At 48.6% G+C, this 21937-nt stretch overlaps 1 protein-coding gene across 1 annotated transcript in view; it reads left to right on the top strand.

The window, feature by feature from the left end:
- The first annotated feature begins 10720 nt into the window (after positions 1-10720).
- LOC137514110 (vomeronasal type-2 receptor 26-like) overlaps positions 10721-21937 on the top strand; it is a 62530-nt gene continuing 51313 nt past the window's right edge. The window contains exons 1-2 of the mRNA XM_068234221.1: positions 10721-11236; positions 13177-13404. Of these exons, the coding sequence (XP_068090322.1) occupies positions 10721-11236; positions 13177-13404 (744 nt within the window). The remainder of the gene's footprint in view (positions 11237-13176; positions 13405-21937) is intronic.

Raw genomic sequence — 21937 nt, 5'->3', positions numbered from 1 at the left:
TCACCGTCACTCGCCGACCTGTCATTCAGCAGTCTTTTGACCCCAGGCATCATGAGTAAATTGTCTGCTGTTGTTGGCGATCTTGAGGAGGAGATGCTGATGGGCACTTTGTGGGATTAGGGATTGGACAGCAAGACTGTGGCGACAGTCAAGCAGCCCATCCATGCATCAGGAGAGGAGTTTGGGGGGTCCTCATCCCAGCAGGACATGTTTCAGGAGGGGGAGGATGTTGATGACCCGGTGACAGACAGAGACTGGGTGCCACCACCTCCAGGGGATGTCGCCCTCAGCAGCTCTGAGGAGGAGGAGGAGGATGCTCTTGTGGGCCTTGCAAGGAGGCGCATCATTGCAAGCATTGGCAGCAGCAGTAGGCAGGTCCCACAGCCTGCTGGTGTCTCAGGCTCAGCAGCAGCAGCAGCAGCATCTGCCAGTACCACCACCAGCCGCACCCAAGCCCCCCAAGCCCCCCCCCCCCCAACCACCACAGGGAGACAGGCAGCAGCGCTTCCATGCCGTTGGGGGATGTTTCTGTCACCAATCTGGCGCTTTTTCACCATGCCCACAGTGTACAGCAAGTACGCCACTTGCAACCACTGTCAGCGGAAGTTGAGCAGAGGTGCAGACCCCTTAAAGTTCTGCACCAGCTCGCTCATCAACCACCTTGCTGCGAAACATTTCCACCAGCATCAGGAGTTCCAGAGGCTGAAGGCATCTGGTGCTGGCAGTGGCACCACACCCATCACTGCACAGCCTTCAGCAGCAGCAGCAACAGCAGCCACCCGCCCTCCTGCTCCTCCAGCAGCACCAGCAGGAGTGCGGAAACGCACTGCTCCTCCCCCCTCTGCAACTCCTGCCGCCGACACTGAGGCCTGTTCTGGCAGCCAGTCCTCAGTGGCCTCCTCCGCTGTGTCTGCTGATTCCCGTGCCAGCAAAAGGCCACGCCAGAGCCTTTTGAGCGAGTCCTTCCAGGGGGTGGTTAGGGCTCTGCCTCCCAGCAGCCGTCGCGTGCGGCAGCTGAACGGCTTGCTGGCACGGGCCATGTGCTCCCGACTCCTGCCGTACACGCTCGTGCAGGAGGGGAGCGACATTCGTGCGCTGCTTGCTTGCGCAGCCCCAGACTGGCAGCTCCCCAGCAGACACTTTTTCTCCCGCAAGGCCATTCCTGCACTGCACCGCTTTGTGATGGCCAATGTGGAGCGAGGGCTGGAGCACGCGGTTGGTGAAAGGGTCCACGTCACCATGGACTCCTGGAGCAGCCGCTTCGGGACAGGCCGCTACCTGTCCTTCACTGTCCACTGGGTCAGCTTGGTGGAAGGGGGTGAGGATGGGAGAGCAGCAGCGGGCACAGCAGCAGCAGCAACACAGTGGGTGGTGCCACCCCGCAGGGTCAGGGGAACTGCAGCAGGTTCCTCCGATCCTCTGCCATCCTCCGGCACACCTGGCCAAACCCCCCGCCTCAGCAGCAGCGTGAAGGCCCGCCACTGCCAAGCGCTGCTGCACTTGGTCAGCCTTGGGAAGACCAAGCTGACGGCAACCCATGTGTTGGCCAAACTCCAGGAGCAGGAGAGGATTTGGCTGACCCCCAGAGGCCTCAGAGTCGGAGAGGTGGTGGCCGACAATGGGGCCAATCTGGTTGCCGCAATAGACAGGGGAAACCTGACCCACATCCCCTGTCTTGCCCACGTGCTGAACCTGGTAGTGCAGAAGTTCTTGCGCACCTACCAGGGGATGGGCGAACTGCTGGAAACGGCAAGGAACGTTGTGCGTCACTTCCGGCGCTCGGCTGCAGCCTGTGCGAGCCTGGAAGACGTGCAAAAGGAGCTGGATCTGCCACGCCATCGGCTGATCCTTGACGTTCCAACTCGCTGGAACTCCACCGCTGGAACTCCTCCATGTTGGAGCGTCTGGTTGAACAGAAGCACGCTGTCAACCAGTACCTTGCCCTGGCCACAGTTTCCGTCCCTCAGAGAAGGGACAAGACCAGCAACATCCCGTCCATCGTCCCCGATGATGACTGGAGGCACATGCAGCAGGTGTGCTTAGTGCTGGCTCCCTTTCTGCAGGCCACTAACATGGTGAGCAGGGACCATGCTATGGTCTGCGAGTGGGTGCCCCTGGTTTGTCTGCTGAACAGGGCCCTCGATGCTTTGCTGGAACAGGGAGCGGCAGCCTTGGACCAGCAGGAGCGGCAAGCAGCTGCACAGTCCACCTCTGAGGGGGAGGAGGAGGAGGACTTGGTGGAGGTCCCTGACCTTGCTGCTGATGAGGGGGAGCAGCACAGTGCAGCTGAGTTGGTGAGGGGGTGGAGAGAGGATGAGGCTGACGAGGCAGATGAGGAGGATGAGGACAGCAGCACTGCCGTCGATGTGCCAGCAGACGTGGCCCGCCTCTTCCCAATGGCAGCGCACATGCTGACGTGCCTGCGCAGAGACCCCAGGGTGATCCAGATGAAGCAGAGGGAGGACATCTGGATCAGCATGATGTTGGACCCACGCCTCAAGGGGAAGTTGAGCCAGTTCCTGCCGCCTGCAGGAGGAGACCCAGCGCAACAAATAAGGAGCTTGCAGCAGGCCCTTGTTGAGTGCTTGGAGGAAGCCTTCCCCCAGCCTTCCACCCCCACTGTCCAGCAGCCAGCACAGAGGCAGCAGCAGGTGCCTGCATCCAGCAGCAAGCGCCCCACAGACCTGCTGTCTCTCAGCCACGAGCTCTACAGGACTGTAGAGGCTCCGGCAGCAGTGACTAGAGAGGAGGTGCATGCAGCAGCATCCTCCACCGGTCACAGCCAGCGCCTGACCCGCATGGTGGCTGACTACATGGGGTCCTACAGCGGGCTTGACAGCGATGCCCCTGTTGATCCCATGGAGTATTGGGTCAAGCGCCTGGAGATCTGGAGCGAGCTGGCGCAGTACGCCCTGGAAGTGCTGTCCTGCCCCCCTTCCAGCGTGCTGTCCGAGCGCTGCTTCAGTGCAGCTGGTGGTGTGGTCACCGAGAAACGCTCACGTCTGTCTCACAAGTCTGTGGACAGACTGACGTTTCTCAAGATGAACCAGGCGTGGGTGGAAGGCGAGTTCCTGGCCCCTGTTGTCGGCGAGAGGGGGACATGAACTGGCTAAGATCCATCGTTAATGTGCCTTACCACCCTTTACCACCTCCTGGCTCCTGCTCACTAAGCCAGCTTGGTTCACTTTGACTATTACGTCGCCTGCAGCCACACATTTTACACCTACAGTGGGCTGCTGTGTACTGCCCTTCTGCTGTCTGTCTGTGTTTCCCACTGCCAGGGTACACAGATTTACCTTCTGCTGCCACTCTGCCACCAGCTATTACGTCAAACAATAGCTATATATCTGTGTAATTTGTTTTACAAACAAAACCAAAAAACCATAAAAAAAAAAAAAAGGTTTAATTTTTCTGAGGTGCCCGGGTTGAAAACTGTGTTGTCCCAGTTGTGTATTGGACACGATGTGGGCTGCACGACCGCTGTCTGGGACCTCCTGTTGTGTTCATTTACGGCCTGGTATCACCGCTAGGTACCAGGGCTATTATGTCACGCTGCCTGCCTGCTGCCACACTCACACTACTCCTCCATTCCTCCTGCTGATGCTGCTGTCTGTCTGTGTTTCCCAACGCCAGGGTACACAGATTTACCTTCTGCTGCCACTCTGCCACCAGCTATTACGTCAAAAAATAGCTATATCTGTGTAATTGGTTGTAAAACCAAAACTACAAAACCATAAAAAAAAAAAAAAAAAAGGTTTAATTTTTCTGAGGTGCCCGGGTTGAAAACTGTGTTGTCCCAGTTGTGTATTGGACACAATGTGGGCTACACGACCGCTGTCTGGGACCTCCTGCCTGCTGTGTTTATTTACAGCCCTGGTATCACCGCTAGGTACCAGGGCTATTATGTCACGCTGCCTGCCTGCTGCCACACTCACACTACTCCTCCATTCCTCCTGCTGATGCTGCTGTCTGTCTGTGTTTCCCAACGCCAGGGTACACAGAATTACATTCTGCTGCCACTCTGCCACCAGCTATTACGTCAAAAAATAGCTATATCTGTGTAATTGGTTGTAAAACCAAAACTACAAAACCATAAAAAAAAAGGTTTAATTTTTCTGAGGTGCCCGGGTTGAAAACTGTGTTGTCCCAGTTGTGTATTGGACACAATGTGGGCTACACGACCGCTGTCTGGGACCTCCTGCCTGCTGTGTTTATTTACAGCCCTGGTATCACCGCTAGGTACCAGGGCTATTATGTCACGCTGCCTGCCTGCTGCCACACTCACACTACTCCTCCATTCCTCCTGCTGATGCTGCTGTCTGTCTGTGTTTCCCACTGCCAGGGTACACAGAATTAGCTTCTGCTGCCACTCTGCCACCAGCTATTACGTCAAACAATAGCTGCTCACATTACTCCTCCATTCCTCCTGCTGCTGCTGCTGCTGTCTGTCTGTCTGTGTTTCCCAACGCCAGGGTACACAGATTTACCTTCTGCTGCCACTCTGCCACCAGCTATTACGTCAAAAAATAGCTATACCTGTCTGTGTAATTTGTTGTAAAAACAAAACTACAAAACCATAAAAAAAAAAAAAGGTTTAATTTTTCTGAGGTGCCCGGGTTGAAAACTGTGTTGTCCCAGTTGTGTATTGGACACAATGTGGGCTGCACGACCGCTGTCTGGGACCTCCTGCCTGCTGTGTTTATTTACAGCCCTGGTATCACCGCTAGGTACCAGGGCTATTATGTCACGCTGCCTGCCTCATTGACTGCCTGCTGCCACACACTCATCCTCCTCCTCCTGCTGCTGAATTTACCTCCTGCTGTCTGTGTGTTTCCACTGCCAGGGAGCACATACAATGGCGCTTCCAACATGCGTGCGCCACCAGCTATTTGTTACGCTCAAAAATAGCTGCATTTCTTTAAAAAAAAAAATTTGAAAAGAGAAATAAGTGAAGAAGAAGACGATATAGAAGAAGATGAAGAAGATGAAGAAGAAGAAGATGAAGAAGAAGAAGAAGAAGATGAAGAAGAAGATGAAGATGATGAAGAAGAAGAAGATGAAGAAGATGAAGAAGATGAAGATGAAGAAGATGAAGAAGATGAAGAAGAAGAAGATGATGAAGAAGAAGAAGAAGATGAAGAAGAAGATGAAGAAGATGAAGAAGATGAAGAAGAAGAAGAAGATGAAGAAGATGAAGATGAAGAAGATGAAGAAGATGAAGAAGAAGAAGATGAAGATGATGAAGAAGAAGAAGATGAAGAAGAAGATGAAGATGATGAAGAAGAAGAAGATGAAGAAGATGAAGAAGATGAAGATGAAGAAGATGAAGAAGATGAAGAAGATGAAGAAGAAGAAGATGATGAAGAAGAAGAAGAAGAAGATGAAGAAGAAGATGAAGAAGATGAAGAAGATGAAGAAGAAGAAGAAGATGAAGAAGATGAAGATGAAGAAGATGAAGAAGAAGAAGAAGAAGAAGATGAAGAAGATGAAGAAGATGAAGAAGAAGATGAAGAAGATGAAGAAGAAGATGAAGAAGAAGATGAAGAAGATGAAGAAAAAGAAGATGAAGAAGAAGAAGATGATGATGAAGAAGATGAAGAAGATGAAGAAGAAGAAGAAGACAATATAAAAGAAGAAGAAGATATAGAAGAAGATATAGAAGAAGAAGATATAGAAGAAGAAGATATAGAAGAAGAAGAAGAAGAAGAAGATATAGAAGATAAAGAAGAAGAAGAAGAAGTATATACAGTACTGAACAAATTTCTGGACACAACTTCTCTTTTCAACTTTTTTTTTTTAAAGGAACATCCCCACATAATCACTTGCTGTTGTTACTTGGAAAAAAAGAGGTTTCTTGCATCATTCACCCTCAAAACAAGTGTTGGACGCTATTTAAGGCCATTTCGAATAGTCAGCTCGAATAATGAGCTCGAATACCGACTCGAATAGTGAGCTCGAATTCCGAGGTCGAATCGAATAGTAAAAATTATTCGACTCGAATATTCGACTGATCTCGAATAATTTACTATTCGAATTCGACCTAACTCGAATTTTGAAAAGGGGTATTTGAGCACCACTAGTCACAACAGTTTCCAACTCACGGACCGGCACCACACAAGGCAAAGTAAACTCAATTACTTTATTCCCATAAAGACAGCAACAACAGACGCTGTTTCGGCCACAGGGCCTTTCTCAAGTTCTTCTTCTGAGCAACTTGAGAAAGGCCCTGTGGCCGAAACAGCGTCTGTTGTTGCTGTCTTTATGGGAATAAAGTAATTGAGTTTACTTTGCCTTGTGTGGTGCCGGTCCGTGGTACCATTAACAGTGTAAGAATGGCAGGTGGATTTTGATTGGCTTTTGTAGGCTCCACCCACTTTTCTGAATTTTAATCCCAGTCACCCAGTGACCAGCTGTGCAAAGAATGAGAACTCTACCATTGACGGTGTAATAATGGCTGCAATTTACATTCTGCCAGTGAAATTTGTATTTTTCTCCGCCCACTGATGTCCTGATGTTTTCTGGGTATGTATTTGGCTGGTGTTAGCTGTGGCCACATTGTCTTAGGGTTGGTTCAGATGGACGTTTGGAGGCGTCGCGTTCGTTGGCGTCACGGTGGCAATGCGGTCGGGCTTTCAGCAGCGTTCGCATTGCGTTCGGATGCAGTTGCGTTTTTTCTTCCCCTAGGGGAACATTACCCGTCGCGGTTAACCGCCCCTGGAAGCAACATGTAGCTTCCAGGGGCTCCTTAAATGCCATTGAAAATCGGGACCCAAATGCCGCGTTCGTGTAAATGCGCGTAAAAGCTTGGTACAAACGCTCCCATTCACTTGAATGGGAGCGTTTAACGCCAAGCCCCGAACGCTGGCGGTAAACGCTGCACAAACGTCCGTCTGAACCAGCCCTAACCCTAACACACAATTACTCAGTAACCAAGTTTGTGAGACTCGTGGTTTTTGGCATGATGATGTTGCATTGAAATGAAACAAATCTGATTGGTTCTTTGTGGCTCCACCCCCTTTTCAGAATTTGAGCCCCAGTCACCCAATGACCTACTGTAGCAGATCTCAGGCTTGTGCATTAACAGTGCAAGAATGGCAGCAATTAAATATTTCCCTTGAAAATCAATAGGTGTATTTTGAATGGCCTTTGTAGTCTCCACCCACTTTTCTGAATGTTAATCCCAGTCACTCAGTGACCAACTGTGCAACATTTGAGAACCCTACCATTAACAGTGTAAGAATGGCTGCAGTTTACATTTTCCCAGTGAAATTTGTATTTGTCTCCACCCACTGATGACCCGGCATTTCCTTGGAATGTACATAGCTGGTGTTGGCTGTGCACACTTTTTCTAACCCTAGCACACAATTACTCAATGACCAGGTTTGTGAGATTTGTGGTCTTTGTCATGAATAATTTGCATTGAAATGAAACAAATCTGATTGGCTGTTTGTGGCTCCACCCACTTTTCTGAATTTAAACCCCAGTCACCCAATGACCAACTGTACCAAGTTTGGAGCTTTTGCCATTTACAGTTCAAGAATGGCAGCAGTTACATTTTCCCTTGGAAATCAATAGGTGAATGGTGATTGGCTTTTGTAGGCTCCACTCGCTTTTCAGAATATTAATCCCAGTCACCCAACGGCCAACTGTGCAAAGTTTTAGAACGAACCCTACCATTAACAGTGTAAGAATGGCTGCAGTTTAAATTTCCTGGTGACATTTGTATTTGTCTCCACACCTTTTTTGGTTATGGTAATAAAAGGTATCCTATACTTTATTCCAGAAGTCAGGACGATGATGGAGGCTGGCACATCCAGATAAAAGCTCTTTATTATGAAAACATTAAAAGCAGTGGTAATACAGCGACAGCCCGCTGTTTCAGGTGTCAGCCCTTTCTCAAGCTGTTTCAACCACAAGTCCTGAGTCAAACATGCATGTATATATACTGCCCGCCCTCAGCAACATCCAATGGATTCAAATCCCCAACAGCCAATCAGTTACCTGTATTGTTCTGCGGACCTGAGTGGAAACATGTCTCTAACATGCAAATGCAGCCGCTATGGCATTCACCGGAGGCTCTGTGTCGGCATCACGCCCAACAGACACACCATCCGGCTTCCTATTCGCCGATGTAGGTACACGTGACACACTATCACGTGGCGTCACCACGCTGGCGCCACGTAGGGTGCGCTCATGCGTATTGAATACTACGCTGAAAACAATACACGTAACTGGATGCCGCCCACTGGGCGGGACTATCCACACGTAACTTGTAAACACAAGACTGCCCTATCAGCGGCAGTCTTAGCAGGCGAACCCAAACGTAGCGTCCCCATGGCAACTCCACATATAAATATAAACAACCTCACCATGTTCCTCAGCGGCGAATCAGATGTCAGTAAGTTTGTAACCCCACAGTCCCCAGATACAGGAAACCAAAAGCTCTAAAAAAAAAGAGCAAAATAAACATCAGAACATACGGCATCAAATTGACTAAACATTAAATACAGAAACCCAACTCATACTCACGATTGAGACCTCCATTCCCCAAAACCCACAACCTTCTTATCCACCCCGCCTCCCTCCGCAACAGTTCATTGGTCCTACTGTGTTTCCCCCTCCATGAGCCTGGTACCCCATCAATAATTTGTATTTTCAGTTGTGATACACTGTGACCCATCTGTGTAAAGTGAGACGAAACTGCTTGCTTCATATCACCATTACGGATGGCACTTTTATGGGAACAGATCCTGTCCCTGACCTTTTGTGTAGTCATGCTCACGTAGCCTAAGCCACATTCGCATTTCAAATAGTAAACTACAAAGCTGGATACACAAGTATATAAATCCCTAATCCTATATTTAGTGCCTTTTGTAGGATGAAAAAATTCAGGGCCCTTATTAATATGTCCACATAAGTGACAACCCATACAGGGATAAGTACCCACTCTCCTGTTGGACTGCTGTTCCACAGGGGAGTTATAAAAAACCTTATCCCTGATAGTAGGTGGTCGTTTGAAAGATTGAAGAGGGGGATACCTAAATTCTGGAATATTGGGGAAGGCGCCACTTAAAAGATGCCAATGGCGTCTAATGATTTTACCAACCTGGGCACTACAGGTATTATATGTTGACACAAATGGGAGGTGGAATTGATTATTACATTTTTTCTTTTTTAGTCTAGTACTGGGTGTTAAAACTTGCTGAGGATATCCCCTCTGCTGGAATTTATAGGACATATCCCTATGTCGTTCCTTACGGCTCTCTGGGCAAGTTACTATTTTGTCTAATCTGGTATATTGACCTTTGGGGATTGCATCTTTGACATGGGGAGGGTGAAAGCTATTATAATGCAATAAAGAGTTGCAATCTGTGTTTTTCACATACACATCAGAAATCAGCACATTGTCTTTTTTAGTGATCATAGTATCCAAAAAGGTTACCTGATCATTGCTCACATGGCTGGTAAGTCTAATTTCCCTGCAGCATTGGGACAAGTCAATGAGGAACTGATCCAGGGCCGAACGTGGCCCCGCCCATACGCAGAAAATATCATCGATAAATCTATACCAACATTTTGCATATCGCTGATAAAGACAATTTGAGTAGACAAAAGCCTCCTCGAAGAGTCCCATGTACAAATTAGCATACGACGGGGCCACATTCGACCCCATCGCCGTGCCCCGCAGCTGCAGGAAAAAGTCGCCCTGAAATGTAAAGTAATTAAGACGTAAGACAACATTCAGTAATTCAAGCACAAACAATCGCTGATCATGAGAGAGATCAGACCTTGTCATGAGGAACCAATCGATAGCCTCCACACCCCCATCATGTGGGATGAAGGTGTAGAGGCTCTCAACATCGAAAGTGACCAGGAGGAGATCATCTCCTCCCACGTCAAGGCCCCCAATCTTTTGCAGAAACATGCCCGTGTCCTTGATATAAGAATCAAGTGTCATAACTAGGGGCTGCAATAACTTATCAATAAATTGTGCAATTGGAACAAATACTGAACCCGTGCCGGCCACAATGGGTCTTCCCGGTGGACGGCACGGGTTCTTATGTATCTTAGGTAGAGTGTAAAATTTAGGCGTCATAGGATTTTCCTGTACAAGAAATGTCATAAGATTATCATCAATCACCCCTCGAGTTTTAGCTTTCTCAATTATGCCTTTAATTTTCTGTTGAATAGAAACTATCGGATCCTGTGCAATTTTACAATACACCTCAACCTGATCTAATTGGCTTCTGATCTCATCCTCATAGTACTTAGTGTCCAACACCACAACGGCCCCGCCCTTATCGGCGGGTTGTATCGTGAGTTCAATTCTTTTTTTAAGATTCTCAAGTGCAAGATATTCATCCTTAGTAAGATTAAACTGTACTCTTTTAGTCTGTTGCTCCTTCTCCAATGCCCCAATATCTTCCATCACCAATTTACAAAAATTCTCAATAATAGTATTCCCAGATGGCATAAAGGTGCTCTTGTTTCTCAGTCCCAGATTTTTTATGGGATTGAGAAAGCTAAAACTCGAGGGGTGATTGATGATAATCTTATGAAATTTCTTGTACAGGAAAATCCTATGACGCCTAAATTTTACACTCTACCTAAGATACATAAGAAGCCGTGCCGTCCACCATGGAGACCCATTGTGGCCGGCACGGGTTCAGTATTTGTTCCAATTGCACAATTTATTGATAAGTTATTGCAGCCCCTAGTTATGACACTTGATTCTTATATCAAGGACACGGGCATGTTTCTACAAAAGATTGGGGGCCTTGACGTGGGAGGAGATGATCTCCTCCTGGTCACTTTCGATGTTGAGAGCCTCTACACCTCCATCCCACATGATGGGGGTGTGGAGGCTATCGATTGGTTCCTCATGACAAGGTCTGATCTCTCTCATGATCAGCGATTGTTTGTGCTTGAATTACTGAATGTTGTCTTACGTCTTAATTACTTTACATTTCAGGGCGACTTTTTCCTGCAGCTGCGGGGCACGGCGATGGGGTCGAATGTGGCCCCGTCGTATGCTAATTTGTACATGGGACTCTTCGAGGAGGCTTTTGTCTACTCGAATTGTCTTTATCAGCGATATGCAAAATGTTGGTATAGATTTATCGATGATATTTTCTGCGTATGGGCGGGGCCACGTTCGGCCCTGGATCAGTTCCTCATTGATTTGTCCCAATGCTGCAGGGAAATTAGACTTACCAGCCATGTGAGCAATGATCAGGTAACCTTTTTGGATACTATGATCACTAAAAAAGACAATGTGCTGATTTCTGATGTTTATGTGAAAAACACAGATTGCAACTCTTTATTGCATTATAATAGCGTTCACCCTCCCCATGTCAAAGATGCAATCCCCAAAGGTCAATATACCAGATTAGACAAAATAGTAACTTGCCCAGAGAGCCGTAAGGAACGACATAGGGATATGTCCTATAAATTCCAGCAGAGGGGATATCCTCAGCAAGTTTTAACACCCAGTACCAGACTAAAAAAGAAAAAATGTAATAATCAATTTCACCTCCCATTTGTGTCAACATATAATACCTGTAGTGCCCAGGTTGGTAAAATCATTAGACACCATTGGCATCTTTTAAGTGGCGCCTTCCCCAATATTCCAGAATTTAGGTATCCCCCTCTTCAATCTTTCAAACGACCACCTACTATCAGGGATAAGGTTTTTTATAACTCCCCTGTGGAACAGCAGTCCAGCAGGAGAGTGGGTACTTATCCCTGTATGGGTTGTCACTTATGTGGACATATTAATAAGGGCCCTGAATTTTTTCATCCTACAAAAGGCACTAAATATAGGATTAGGGATTTATATACTTGTGAATCCAGCTTTGTAGTTTACTATTTGAAATGCCCATGTGGCTTAGGCTACGTGGGCATGACTACACAAAAGATCAGGGACAGGATCTGTTCCCATAAAAGTGCCATCCGTAATGGTGATATGAAGCAAGCAGTTTCGTCTCACTTTACACAGATGGGTCACAGTGTATCACAACTGAAAATACAAATTATTGATGGGGTACCAGGCTCATGGAGGGGGAAACACAGTAGGACCAATGAACTGTTGCGGAGGGAGGCGGGGTGGATAAGAAGGTTGTGGGTTTTGGGGAATGGAGGTCTCAATCGTGAGTATGAGTTGGGTTTCTGTATTTAATGTTTAGTCAATTTGATGCCGTATGTTCTGATGTTTATTTTGCTCTTTTTTTTTAGAGCTTTTGGTTTCCTGTATCTGGGGACTGTGGGGTTACAAACTTACTGACATCTGATTCGCCAGCTGAGGAGCATGGTGAGGTTGTTTATATTTATATGTGGAGTTGCCATGGGGACGCTACGTTTGGGTTCGCCTGCTAAGACTGCCGCTGATAGGGCAGTCTTGTGTTTACAAGTTACGTGTGGATAGTCCCGCCCAGTGGGCGGCATCCAGTTACGTGTATTGTTTTCAGCGTAGTATTCAATACGCATGACGCATGAGCGCACCCTACGTGGCGCCGGCGTGGTGACGCCACGTGATAGTGTGTCACGTGTACCTACATCGGCGAATAGGAAGCCGGATGGTGTGTCTGTTGGGCGTGATGCCGACACAGAGCCTCCGGTGAATGCCATAGCGGCTGCATTTGCATGTTAGAGACATGTTTCCACTCAGGTCCGCAGAACAATACAGGTAACTGATTGGCTGTTGGGGATTTGAATCCATTGGATGTTGCTGAGGGCGGGCAGTATATATACATGCATGTTTGACTCAGGACTTGTGGTTGAAACAGCTTGAGAAAGGGCTGACACCTGAAACAGCGGGCTGTCGCTGTATTACCACTGCTTTTAATGTTTTCATAATAAAGAGCTTTTATCTGGATGTGCCAGCCTCCATCATCGTCTTGACTTCTGGATAGGATTCCTGGATGCGAGGATCCATTGAGGCTTGGGCACCCATTCCTCCAGCCAAGAGTGCCACTCTTTTTACCAGTGTATTGGGATACTTTATTCCAGGTAATGTACTATGTGTGTGCCAAATTTCATTCAAATCCGTTCAGCCATTTTTGCGTGATCGAGTAACAAACATCCAAACATCCAAACATCCGAACTTTCCCATTTATAATATTAGTAGGATTGTCTCTCCTCACGTATGAATGTAATGTTCTCATTTTTTTTGTCCAGATGTATCATCAGCTAAAACTGATACGACATTTGTTTGAGTCAAATAAACGTATGCCTTTATTTAATGAACAAGGAGAGTTTGTTTATCACTACAGAATATCAAATGTGATACATGAAAATGAACGTTCTGCCACTGTGAAGACTGTAGGTGTATTTATCCCCTGGGCTTCTGAGGATCAACAGCTTCATATCAACAGAACGGCCATAGGATGGAAATTCACCACAAAGGTAGAGCTGTAATGTCAACTGGGAACTGAAGTCAAACCATAGAAAATGTCATATGTCGGCTTTTACCTCATCACCCCCTGACTTCTTGTTGTGCTCCTCATCATCTGACACTCCTATACCTTGTCTTCCTCCTCCTCATCGCTCAGTGACACAGTAACCACCATAAAATGGAAAAAGTGGGATAAAACTCTGACATAGCATTCAATAAAAATGTGTTTTCCTAATTTTTATTAACCACACAGTTATCATATTTGCTTTTGTGCACAAGTAATATTGTTTGTTTACAAATTCCCAAAGTACTGTTTATCTGCTCTGAAAGCGGTCATTGCAATTTATTGTATAGCTGCTCTATTTACAGCATATATTCAAATCTATTTATTGATAACTTCTCAGCTGCAGACATACTAGAAGCAGAGAGAGCTCAGATTTAGCGTTTTGCTAATGTTTACTAATTGTATCTGACAAAGGAAAATACACAAAAAATGTTATCACCTCTTCGGATGTGGCCAGAAGCTTTCCACTGAAGAACAAAGTGCTATGTTAAACTGAATGTTGTTCTGCTACAATTGTTTTTTTGTTGTTGTTGTTGTTTTGTTTTTTGGAAGGGAGCTGGTAGCAGATTTTATGCTGTAAAGAAAGTTTCTTGTACCAAAATGAAATGCAACAAATTCAAACAGATGAGAACAGATACTATGCAAAGCATAGATCTGTTTGTTCCGCTCTAACAAACGGAATGCAAGTTTAAACGCCCACACAGAAATATGAACAGATGGTGGCCCAGGGTAATCCTCATACCAGGATGTCTCCATTGAGGGAAGATAGCTGGTAAACATATGTAAGTAAAGGGGAAAAAAGGACAAAAGAAAGGACAGGACTTAAAGACGGCAACCTCCTAAGTCCCAACCCCTAGAATGCACATTTTAGTTCCGGGAACAAATACATTGGTCAGTTTATTATGCCCATCTCCAGGAGATTTTATCATTAGAATTCCTAAGAAGGCCCTACAATTGTTGGGCGAACAGTGTTCGCCACTGTTCGGGTTCTGCAGAACATCACCCAGTTCGGGTGATGTTCGAGTTCGACCGAACACCTGATGGTGTCCGGCCAAACCGTTCGGCCATATGGCCGAACTAAGAGCGCATGGCCAAACGTTCGGCTAGCGCTGTGATTGGCCAAACGGGTCACATGGTTCGGACCCGAACGCGCTCTGATTGGCCGAACGGGTCACGTGGTTCGGGTAAATAAATACCCGATCCACGTCATTTCTCCGCCATTTGTCTGTGGGTTTAGCTTTGGGTAGGCAGGCAGGGTAGTTCTCTCTCCAGCCAGGCTAGCCAGGATCCCCCCAGTCATTGTGTCGCTGCTGGGAACAGTAGTACACCGCTCACCCACACTATATAGCATTGTGTTTACTAGTGATGCTCGGATACCCCTTTTTATTATTCGAGTTTGGTCGAATTTGAATAGTAAATTATTCGAATTCAGTCGAATATTCGAGTCGAATATTTTTTACTATTCGATTCGACCTCGGACTTCGAGCTCACTATTCGAGTCGGTATTCGAGCTCATTATTCGAGCTGACTATTCGAATTGACCTTAAATAGCTTCCAACACTTGTTTTGAGGGTGAATGATGCAAGAAACATCTTTTTTTCCAAGTAACAACAGCAAGTGATTATGTGGGGATGTTCCTTTAAAAAAAAAAAAGGTGGAAAGAGAAGTTGTGTCCAGAATTTTGTTCAGTACTGTATATACTTCTTCTTCTTCTTCTTCTTCTTCTTCTTCTTTTTTATCTTCTATATCTTCTTCTTCTTCTTCTATATCTTCTTCTTCTATATCTTCTTCTTCTATATCTTCTTCTATATCTTCTTCTTCTTCTTCTATATTGTCTTCTTCTTCTTCTTCTTCTTCTTCTTCATCTTCTTCCTCTTCATCTTCTTCATCTTCTTCATCATCATCTTCTTCTTCATCTTCTTCTTCATCTTCTTCATCTTCTTCTTCTTCTTCATCTTCATCTTCTTTTTCTTCTTCTTCATCTTCTTCATCTTCTTCTTCATCATCTTCTTCATCTTCTTCTTCTTCATCTTCTTCATCTTCTTCATCTTCTTCATCTTCTTCTTCATCTTCTTCATCTTCTTCTTCTACATCTTCTTCATCTTCTTCTTCTTCATCTTCTTCATCTTCTTCTTCATCTTCTTCATCTTCTTCTTCTTCATCTTCTTCATCTTCTTCTTCTTCATCTTCTTCTTGTTCATCTTCTTCTCCTTCTTCTTCATCTTCTTCTTGTTCATCTTCTTCTCCTTCTCCTTCTTCTTCTTCTTCTTCTTCTTCTTCTTCTTCTTCTTCTTCTTCTTCTTCTTCTTCTTCTTCTTCTTCTTCTTCTTCTTCTTCTTCTTCTCCTTCTTTTTCTATATCGTCTTCTTCTTCTACACTTATTTCTCTTTTATATTTTTTTTTAAAAGAAATGCAGCTATTTTTGAGCGTAATAAATAGCTGGTGGCGCACGCATGTTGGAAGCGCCATTGTATGTGCTACCTGGCAGTGGAAACACACAGACAGCAGGAGGTAAATTCAGCAGCAGCAGCAGGAGGAGGCGGATGATTGTGTGGCAGCAGGCAGTCAATGAGGCAGGCAGCGAGACATAATAGGCTGTGTGGTACCTAGCGGTGGTACCAGGCCGTAAATACACAGCATGAGGTTCCAGACAGCGGTCGTGAAGCCCACATCATGTCCAATACACAACTGGGACAACACAGTTTTCAACCCGGACACCTCTAAAAATAATATCACACAGTATTAATAAAAAGTATATATAATTTTTTTGTTTTTTTAAAGAAATGCAGCTATTTTTGAGTGTAACAAATAGCTGGTGGCGCACGCATGTTGGAAGCGCCATTGTATGTGCTCCCTGGCAGTGGAAACACACAGACAGCAGGAGGTAAATTCAGCAGCAGGAGGAGGAGGATGAGTGTGTGGCAGCAGGCAGTCAATGAGGCAGGCAGCGTGACATAATAGCCCTGGTACCTAGCGGTGATACCAGGGCATAAATAAACACAACAGGAGGTGGCATAGTGGCAGCAGAAGGTAAATCTGTGTACCCTGGCGTTGGGAAACACAGACAGACAGCAGCAGCAGCAGGAGGAATGGAGGAGTAATTATGTGAGCAGCTATTGTTTGACGTAATAGCTGGTGGCAGAGTGGCAGCAGAAGGTAATTCTGTGTACCCTGGCAGTGGGAAACACAGACAGACAGCAGCAGCAGCAGGAGGAATGGAGGAGTATTGTGAGTGTGGCAGCAGGCAGGCAGCGTGACATAATAGCCCTGGTACCTAGCGGTGATACCAGGGCGTAAATAAACACAACAGGAGGTCCCAGACAGTGGTTGTGCAGCCCACATTGTGTCCAATACACAACTGGGACGACACAGTTTTCAACCCGGGCACCTCAGAAAAATTAAACCTTTTTTTTTTTATGTTTTTTTGGTTTTGTTTGTAAAACAAATTACACAGATATATAGCTATTGTTTGACGTAATAGCTGGTGGCATAGTGGCAGCAGAAGGTAAATCTGTGTACCCTGGCATTGGGAAACACAGACAGACAGCAGCAGCAGCAGGAGGAATGGAGGAGTAATTATGTGAGCAGCTATTGTTTGACGTAATAGCTGGTGGCAGAGTGGCAGCAGAAGGTAATTCTGTGTACCCTGGCAGTGGGAAACACAGACAGACAGCAGCAGCAGCAGGAGGAATGGAGGAGTATTGTGAGTGTGGCAGCAGGCAGGCAGCATGACATAATAGCCATGGTACCTAGCGGTGATACCAGGGTGTAAATAAACACAACAGGAGGTCCCAGACAGCGGTCGTGCAGCCCACATTGTGTCCAATACACAACTGGGACAACACAGTTTTCAACCCGGGCACCTCAGAAAAATTAAACCTTTTTTTTCTGTTTTTTTGGTTTTGTTTGTAAAACAAATTACACAGATATATAGCTATTGTTTGACGTAATAGCTGGTGGCATAGTGGCAGCAGAAGGTAAATCTGTGTACCCTGGCGTTGGGAAACACAGACAGACAGCAGCAGCAGCAGGAGGAATGGAGGAGTAATTATGTGAGCAGCTATTGTTTGACGTAATAGCTGGTGGCAGAGTGGCAGCAGAAGGTTATTCTGTGTACCCTGGCAGTGGGAAACACAGACAGACAGCAGCAGCAGCAGGAGGAATGGAGGAGTATTGTGAGTGTGGCAGCAGGCAGGCAGCGTGACATAATAGCCCTGGTACCTAGCGGTGATACCAGGGCGTAAATAAACACAACAGGAGGTCCCAGACAGCGGTCGTGCAGCCCACATTGTGTCCAATACACAACTGGGACAACACAGTTTTCAACCCGGGCACCTCAGAAAAATTAAACCTTTTTTTTAATGTTTTTTTGGTTTTGTTTGTAAAACAAATTACACAGATATATAGCTATTGTTTGACGTAATAGCTGGTGGCATAGTGGCAGCAGAAGGTAAATCTGTGTACCCTGGCGTTGGGAAACACAGACAGACAGCAGCAGCAGCAGGAGGAATGGAGGAGTAATTATGTGAGCAGCTATTGTTTGACGTAATAGCTGGTGGCAGAGTGGCAGCAGAAGGTAATTCTGTGTACCCTGGCAGTGGGAAACACAGACAGACAGCAGCAGCAGCAGGAGGAGGAATGGAGGAGTATTGTGAGTGTGGCAGCAGGCAGGCAGCGTGACATAATAGCCCTGGTACCTAGCGGTGATACCAGGGCGTAAATAAACACAACAGGAGGTCCCAGACAGCGGTCGTGCAGCCCACATTGTGTCCAATACACAACTGGGACAACACAGTTTTCAACCCGGGCACCTCAGAAAAATTAAACCTTTTTTTTTTATGTTTTTTTGGTTTTGTTTGTAAAACAAATTACACAGATATATAGCTATTGTTTGACGTAATAGCTGGTGGCAGAGTGGCAGCAGAAGGTAAATCTGTGTACCCTGACAGTGGGAAACACAGACAGACAGCAGAAGGGCAGTACACAGCAGCCCACTGTAGGTGTAAAATGTGTGGCTGCAGGCGACGTAATAGTCAAAGTGAACCAGGCTGGCTTAGTGAGCAGGAGCCAGGAGGTGGTAAAGGGTGGTAAGGCACATTAACGATGGTTCTTCAGTTCATGTCCCCCTCTCGCCGACAACAGGGGCCAGGAACTCGCCTTCCACCCACGCCTGGTTCATCTTGAGAAACGTCAGTCTGTCCACAGACTTGTGAGACAGACGTGAGCGTTTCTCGGTGACCACGCCACCAGCTGCACTGAAGCAACGCTCGGACAGCACGCTGGAAGGGGGACAGGACGGCACTTCCAGGGCGTACTGCGCCAGCTCGCTCCAGATCTCCAGGCGCTTGACCCAATACTCCATGGGATCAACAGGGGCATCGCTGTCAAGCCCGCTGTAGGACCCCATGTAGTCAGCCACCATTCGGGTCAGGCGCTGGCTGTGACCGGAGGAGGATGCTGCTGCATGCACCTCCTCTCTAGTCACTGCTGCCAGAGCCTCTACAGTCCTGTAGAGCTCGTTGCTGAGAGACAGCAGGTCTGTGGGGCGCTTGCTGCTGGATGCAGGCACCTGCTGCTGCCTCTGTGCTGGCTGGACAGTGGGGGTGGAAGGCTGGGGGAAGGCTTCCTCCAAGCGCTCAACAAGGGCCTGCTGCAAGCTCCTTATTTTTTGCGCTGGGTCTCCTCCTGCAGGCGGCAGGAACTGGCTCAACTTCCCCTTGAGGCGTGGGTCCAACATCATGCTGATCCAGATCTCCTCCCTCTGCTTCATCTGGATCACTCTGGGGTCCCTGCTCAGGCACACCAGCATGTGCGCTGCCGTTGGGAAGAGGCGGGCCACGTGTGCTGGCACATCGATGGCAGTGCTGCTGTCCTCATCCTCCTCCTCTGCCGCCTCATCCTCTCTCCACCCCCGCACCAACTCAGCTGCACTGTGCTGATCCCCCTCATCAGCAGCAAGGTCAGGGACCTCCACCAATTCCTCCTCCTCCTCCCCCTCAGAGGTGGACTGTGCAGCTGCTTGCCGCTCCTGCTGGTCCAAGGCTGCCGCTCCCTGTTCCAGCAAAGCATCGAGGGCCCTGTTCAGCAGACAAACCAGGGGCACCCACTCGCAGACCATAGCATGGTCCCTGCTCACCATGTTAGTGGCCTGCAGAAAGGGAGCCAGCACTAAGCACACCTGCTGCATGTGCCTCCAGTCATCATCGGGGACGATGGACGGGATATTGCTGGTCTTGTCCCTTCTCTGAGCGGCGGAAACAGTGGCCAGGGCAAGGTACTGGTTGACAGCGTGCTTCTGTTCAACCAGACGCTCCAACATCGCCAGGGTGGAGTTCCAGCGAGTCGGAACGTCAAGGATCAGCCGATGGCGTGGCAGCTCCAGCTCCTTTTGCACGTCTTCCAGGCTCGCACAGTCTGCAGCCGAGCGCCGGAAGTGACGCACAACGTTCCTTGCCGTTTCCAGCAGTTCGCCCATCCCCTGGTAGGTGCGCAAGAACTTCTGCACCACCAGGTTCAGCACGTGGGCAAGACAGGGGATGTGGGTCAGGTTTCCCCTGTCTATTGCGGCAACCAGATTGGCCCCATTGTCGGCCACCACCTCTCCGACTCTGAGGCCTCTGGGGGTCAGCCAAATCCTCTCCTGCTCCTGGAGTTTGGCCAACACATGGGTTGCCGTCAGCTTGGTCTTCCCAAGGCTGACCAAGTGCAGCAGCGCTTGGCAGTGGCGGGCCTTCACGCTGCTGCTGAGGCGGGGGGTTTGGCCAGGTGTGCCGGAGGATGGCAGAGGATCGGAGGAACCTGCTGCAGTTCCCCTGACCCTGCGGGGTGGCACCACCCACTGTGTTGCTGCTGCTGCTGTGCCCGCTGCTGCTCTCCCATCCTCACCCCCTTCCACCAAGCTGACCCAGTGGACAGTGAAGGACAGGTAGCGGCCTGTCCCGAAGCGGCTGCTCCAGGAGTCCATGGTGACGTGGACCCTTTCACCAACCGCGTGCTCCAGCCCTCGCTCCACATTGGCCATCACAAAGCGGTGCAGTGCAGGAATGGCCTTGCGGGCGAAGAAGTGTCTGCTGGGGAGCTGCCAGTCTGGGGCTGCACAAGCAAGCAGCGCCCGCATGTCGCTCCCCTCCTGCACGAGCGTGTACGGCAGGAGTTGGGAGCACATGGCCCGTGCCAGCAAGCCGTTCAGCTGCCGCACGCGACGGCTGCTGGGAGGCAGAGCCCTAACCACCCCCTGGAAGGACTCGCTCAAAAGGCTCTGGCGTGGCCTTTTGCTGGCACGGGAATCAGCGGACACAGCAGAGGAGGCCACTGAGGACTGGCTGCCAGAACAGGCCTCAGTGTCGGCAGCAGGAGTTGCAGAGGGGGGAGGAGCAGTGCGTTTCCGCACTCCTGCTGGTGCTGCTGGAGGAGCAGGTGGGCGGTGGCTGCTGTTGCTGCTGCTGCTGCTGCTGAAGGCTGTGCAGTGATGGGTGTGGTGCCACTGCCAGCACCAGATGCCTTCAGCCTCTGGAACTCCTCATGCTGGTGGAAATGTTTCGCAGCAAGGTGGTTGATGAGCGAGCTGGTGCTGAACTTTAAGGGGTCTGCACCTCTGCTCAACTTCCGCTGACAGTGGTTGCAAGTGGCGTACTTGCTGTACACTGTGGGCATGGTGAAAAATTGCCAGATTGGTGACAAAAACAACCCCCTACGGCATGGAACCACTGCTGCCTGTCTCCCTGTGGTGGTTGGGGGGGGGGGGCTTGGGTGCGGCTGGTGGTGGTACTGGCAGATGCTGCTGCTGCTGCTGCTGAGCCTGAGACACCAGCAGGCTGTGGGACCTGCCTACTGCTGCCAATGCTTGCAATGATGCGCCTCCTTGCAAGGCCCACAAGCGCACCCCCCTCCTCCTCCTCAGAGCTGCTGATGACGACATCCCCTGGAGCTGGTGGCACCCAGTCTCTGTCTGTCACCGTGTCATCATCATCCTCCCCCTCCTGAAACATGTCCTGCTGGGATGATGACCCCCCAAACTCCTCTCCTGATGCATGGATGGGCTGCTTGACTGTCGCCACAGTCTTGCTGTCCAATCCCTCCTCCCCCAAAGTGCCCATCAGCATCTCCTCCTCAAAATCGCCAACAACAGCAGACAATACCCTGATGGTGCCTGGGGTAAAAAGACTGCTGAGTGACAGGTCGGCGACTGACGGTGAACTGGCCTCCTCCCCAGGCCCTGCTGGGCGGCTGCTGCGAACAGGGGTGGTGGTGGTGGAGGCCTCGGATGCAGAGCTGATGGCGGGCTGCTCATCCTTCGTCATCAGTTGCACCACAGTGTCTGCATCCTTTTCCTCAATGGGACGTTTCCGACCCGGCAGGAGGAAAATCGGAGCAGGTGCTACACGCTGCTGCTGCTGTGTCTCTGCAGCGTGAGTTGCAGATGCTCCTGCTGGGCGGCGCCCAAGGCGTCCACGGCCAGTGGCTATAGGAGGAATGTTAGC

This window comes from Hyperolius riggenbachi, chromosome 1 (genome assembly GCF_040937935.1).
Source record: "Hyperolius riggenbachi isolate aHypRig1 chromosome 1, aHypRig1.pri, whole genome shotgun sequence".
Classification (NCBI taxonomy): domain Eukaryota; kingdom Metazoa; phylum Chordata; class Amphibia; order Anura; family Hyperoliidae; genus Hyperolius; species Hyperolius riggenbachi.
This window is presented reverse-complemented; position numbering and strand designations above follow the sequence as displayed.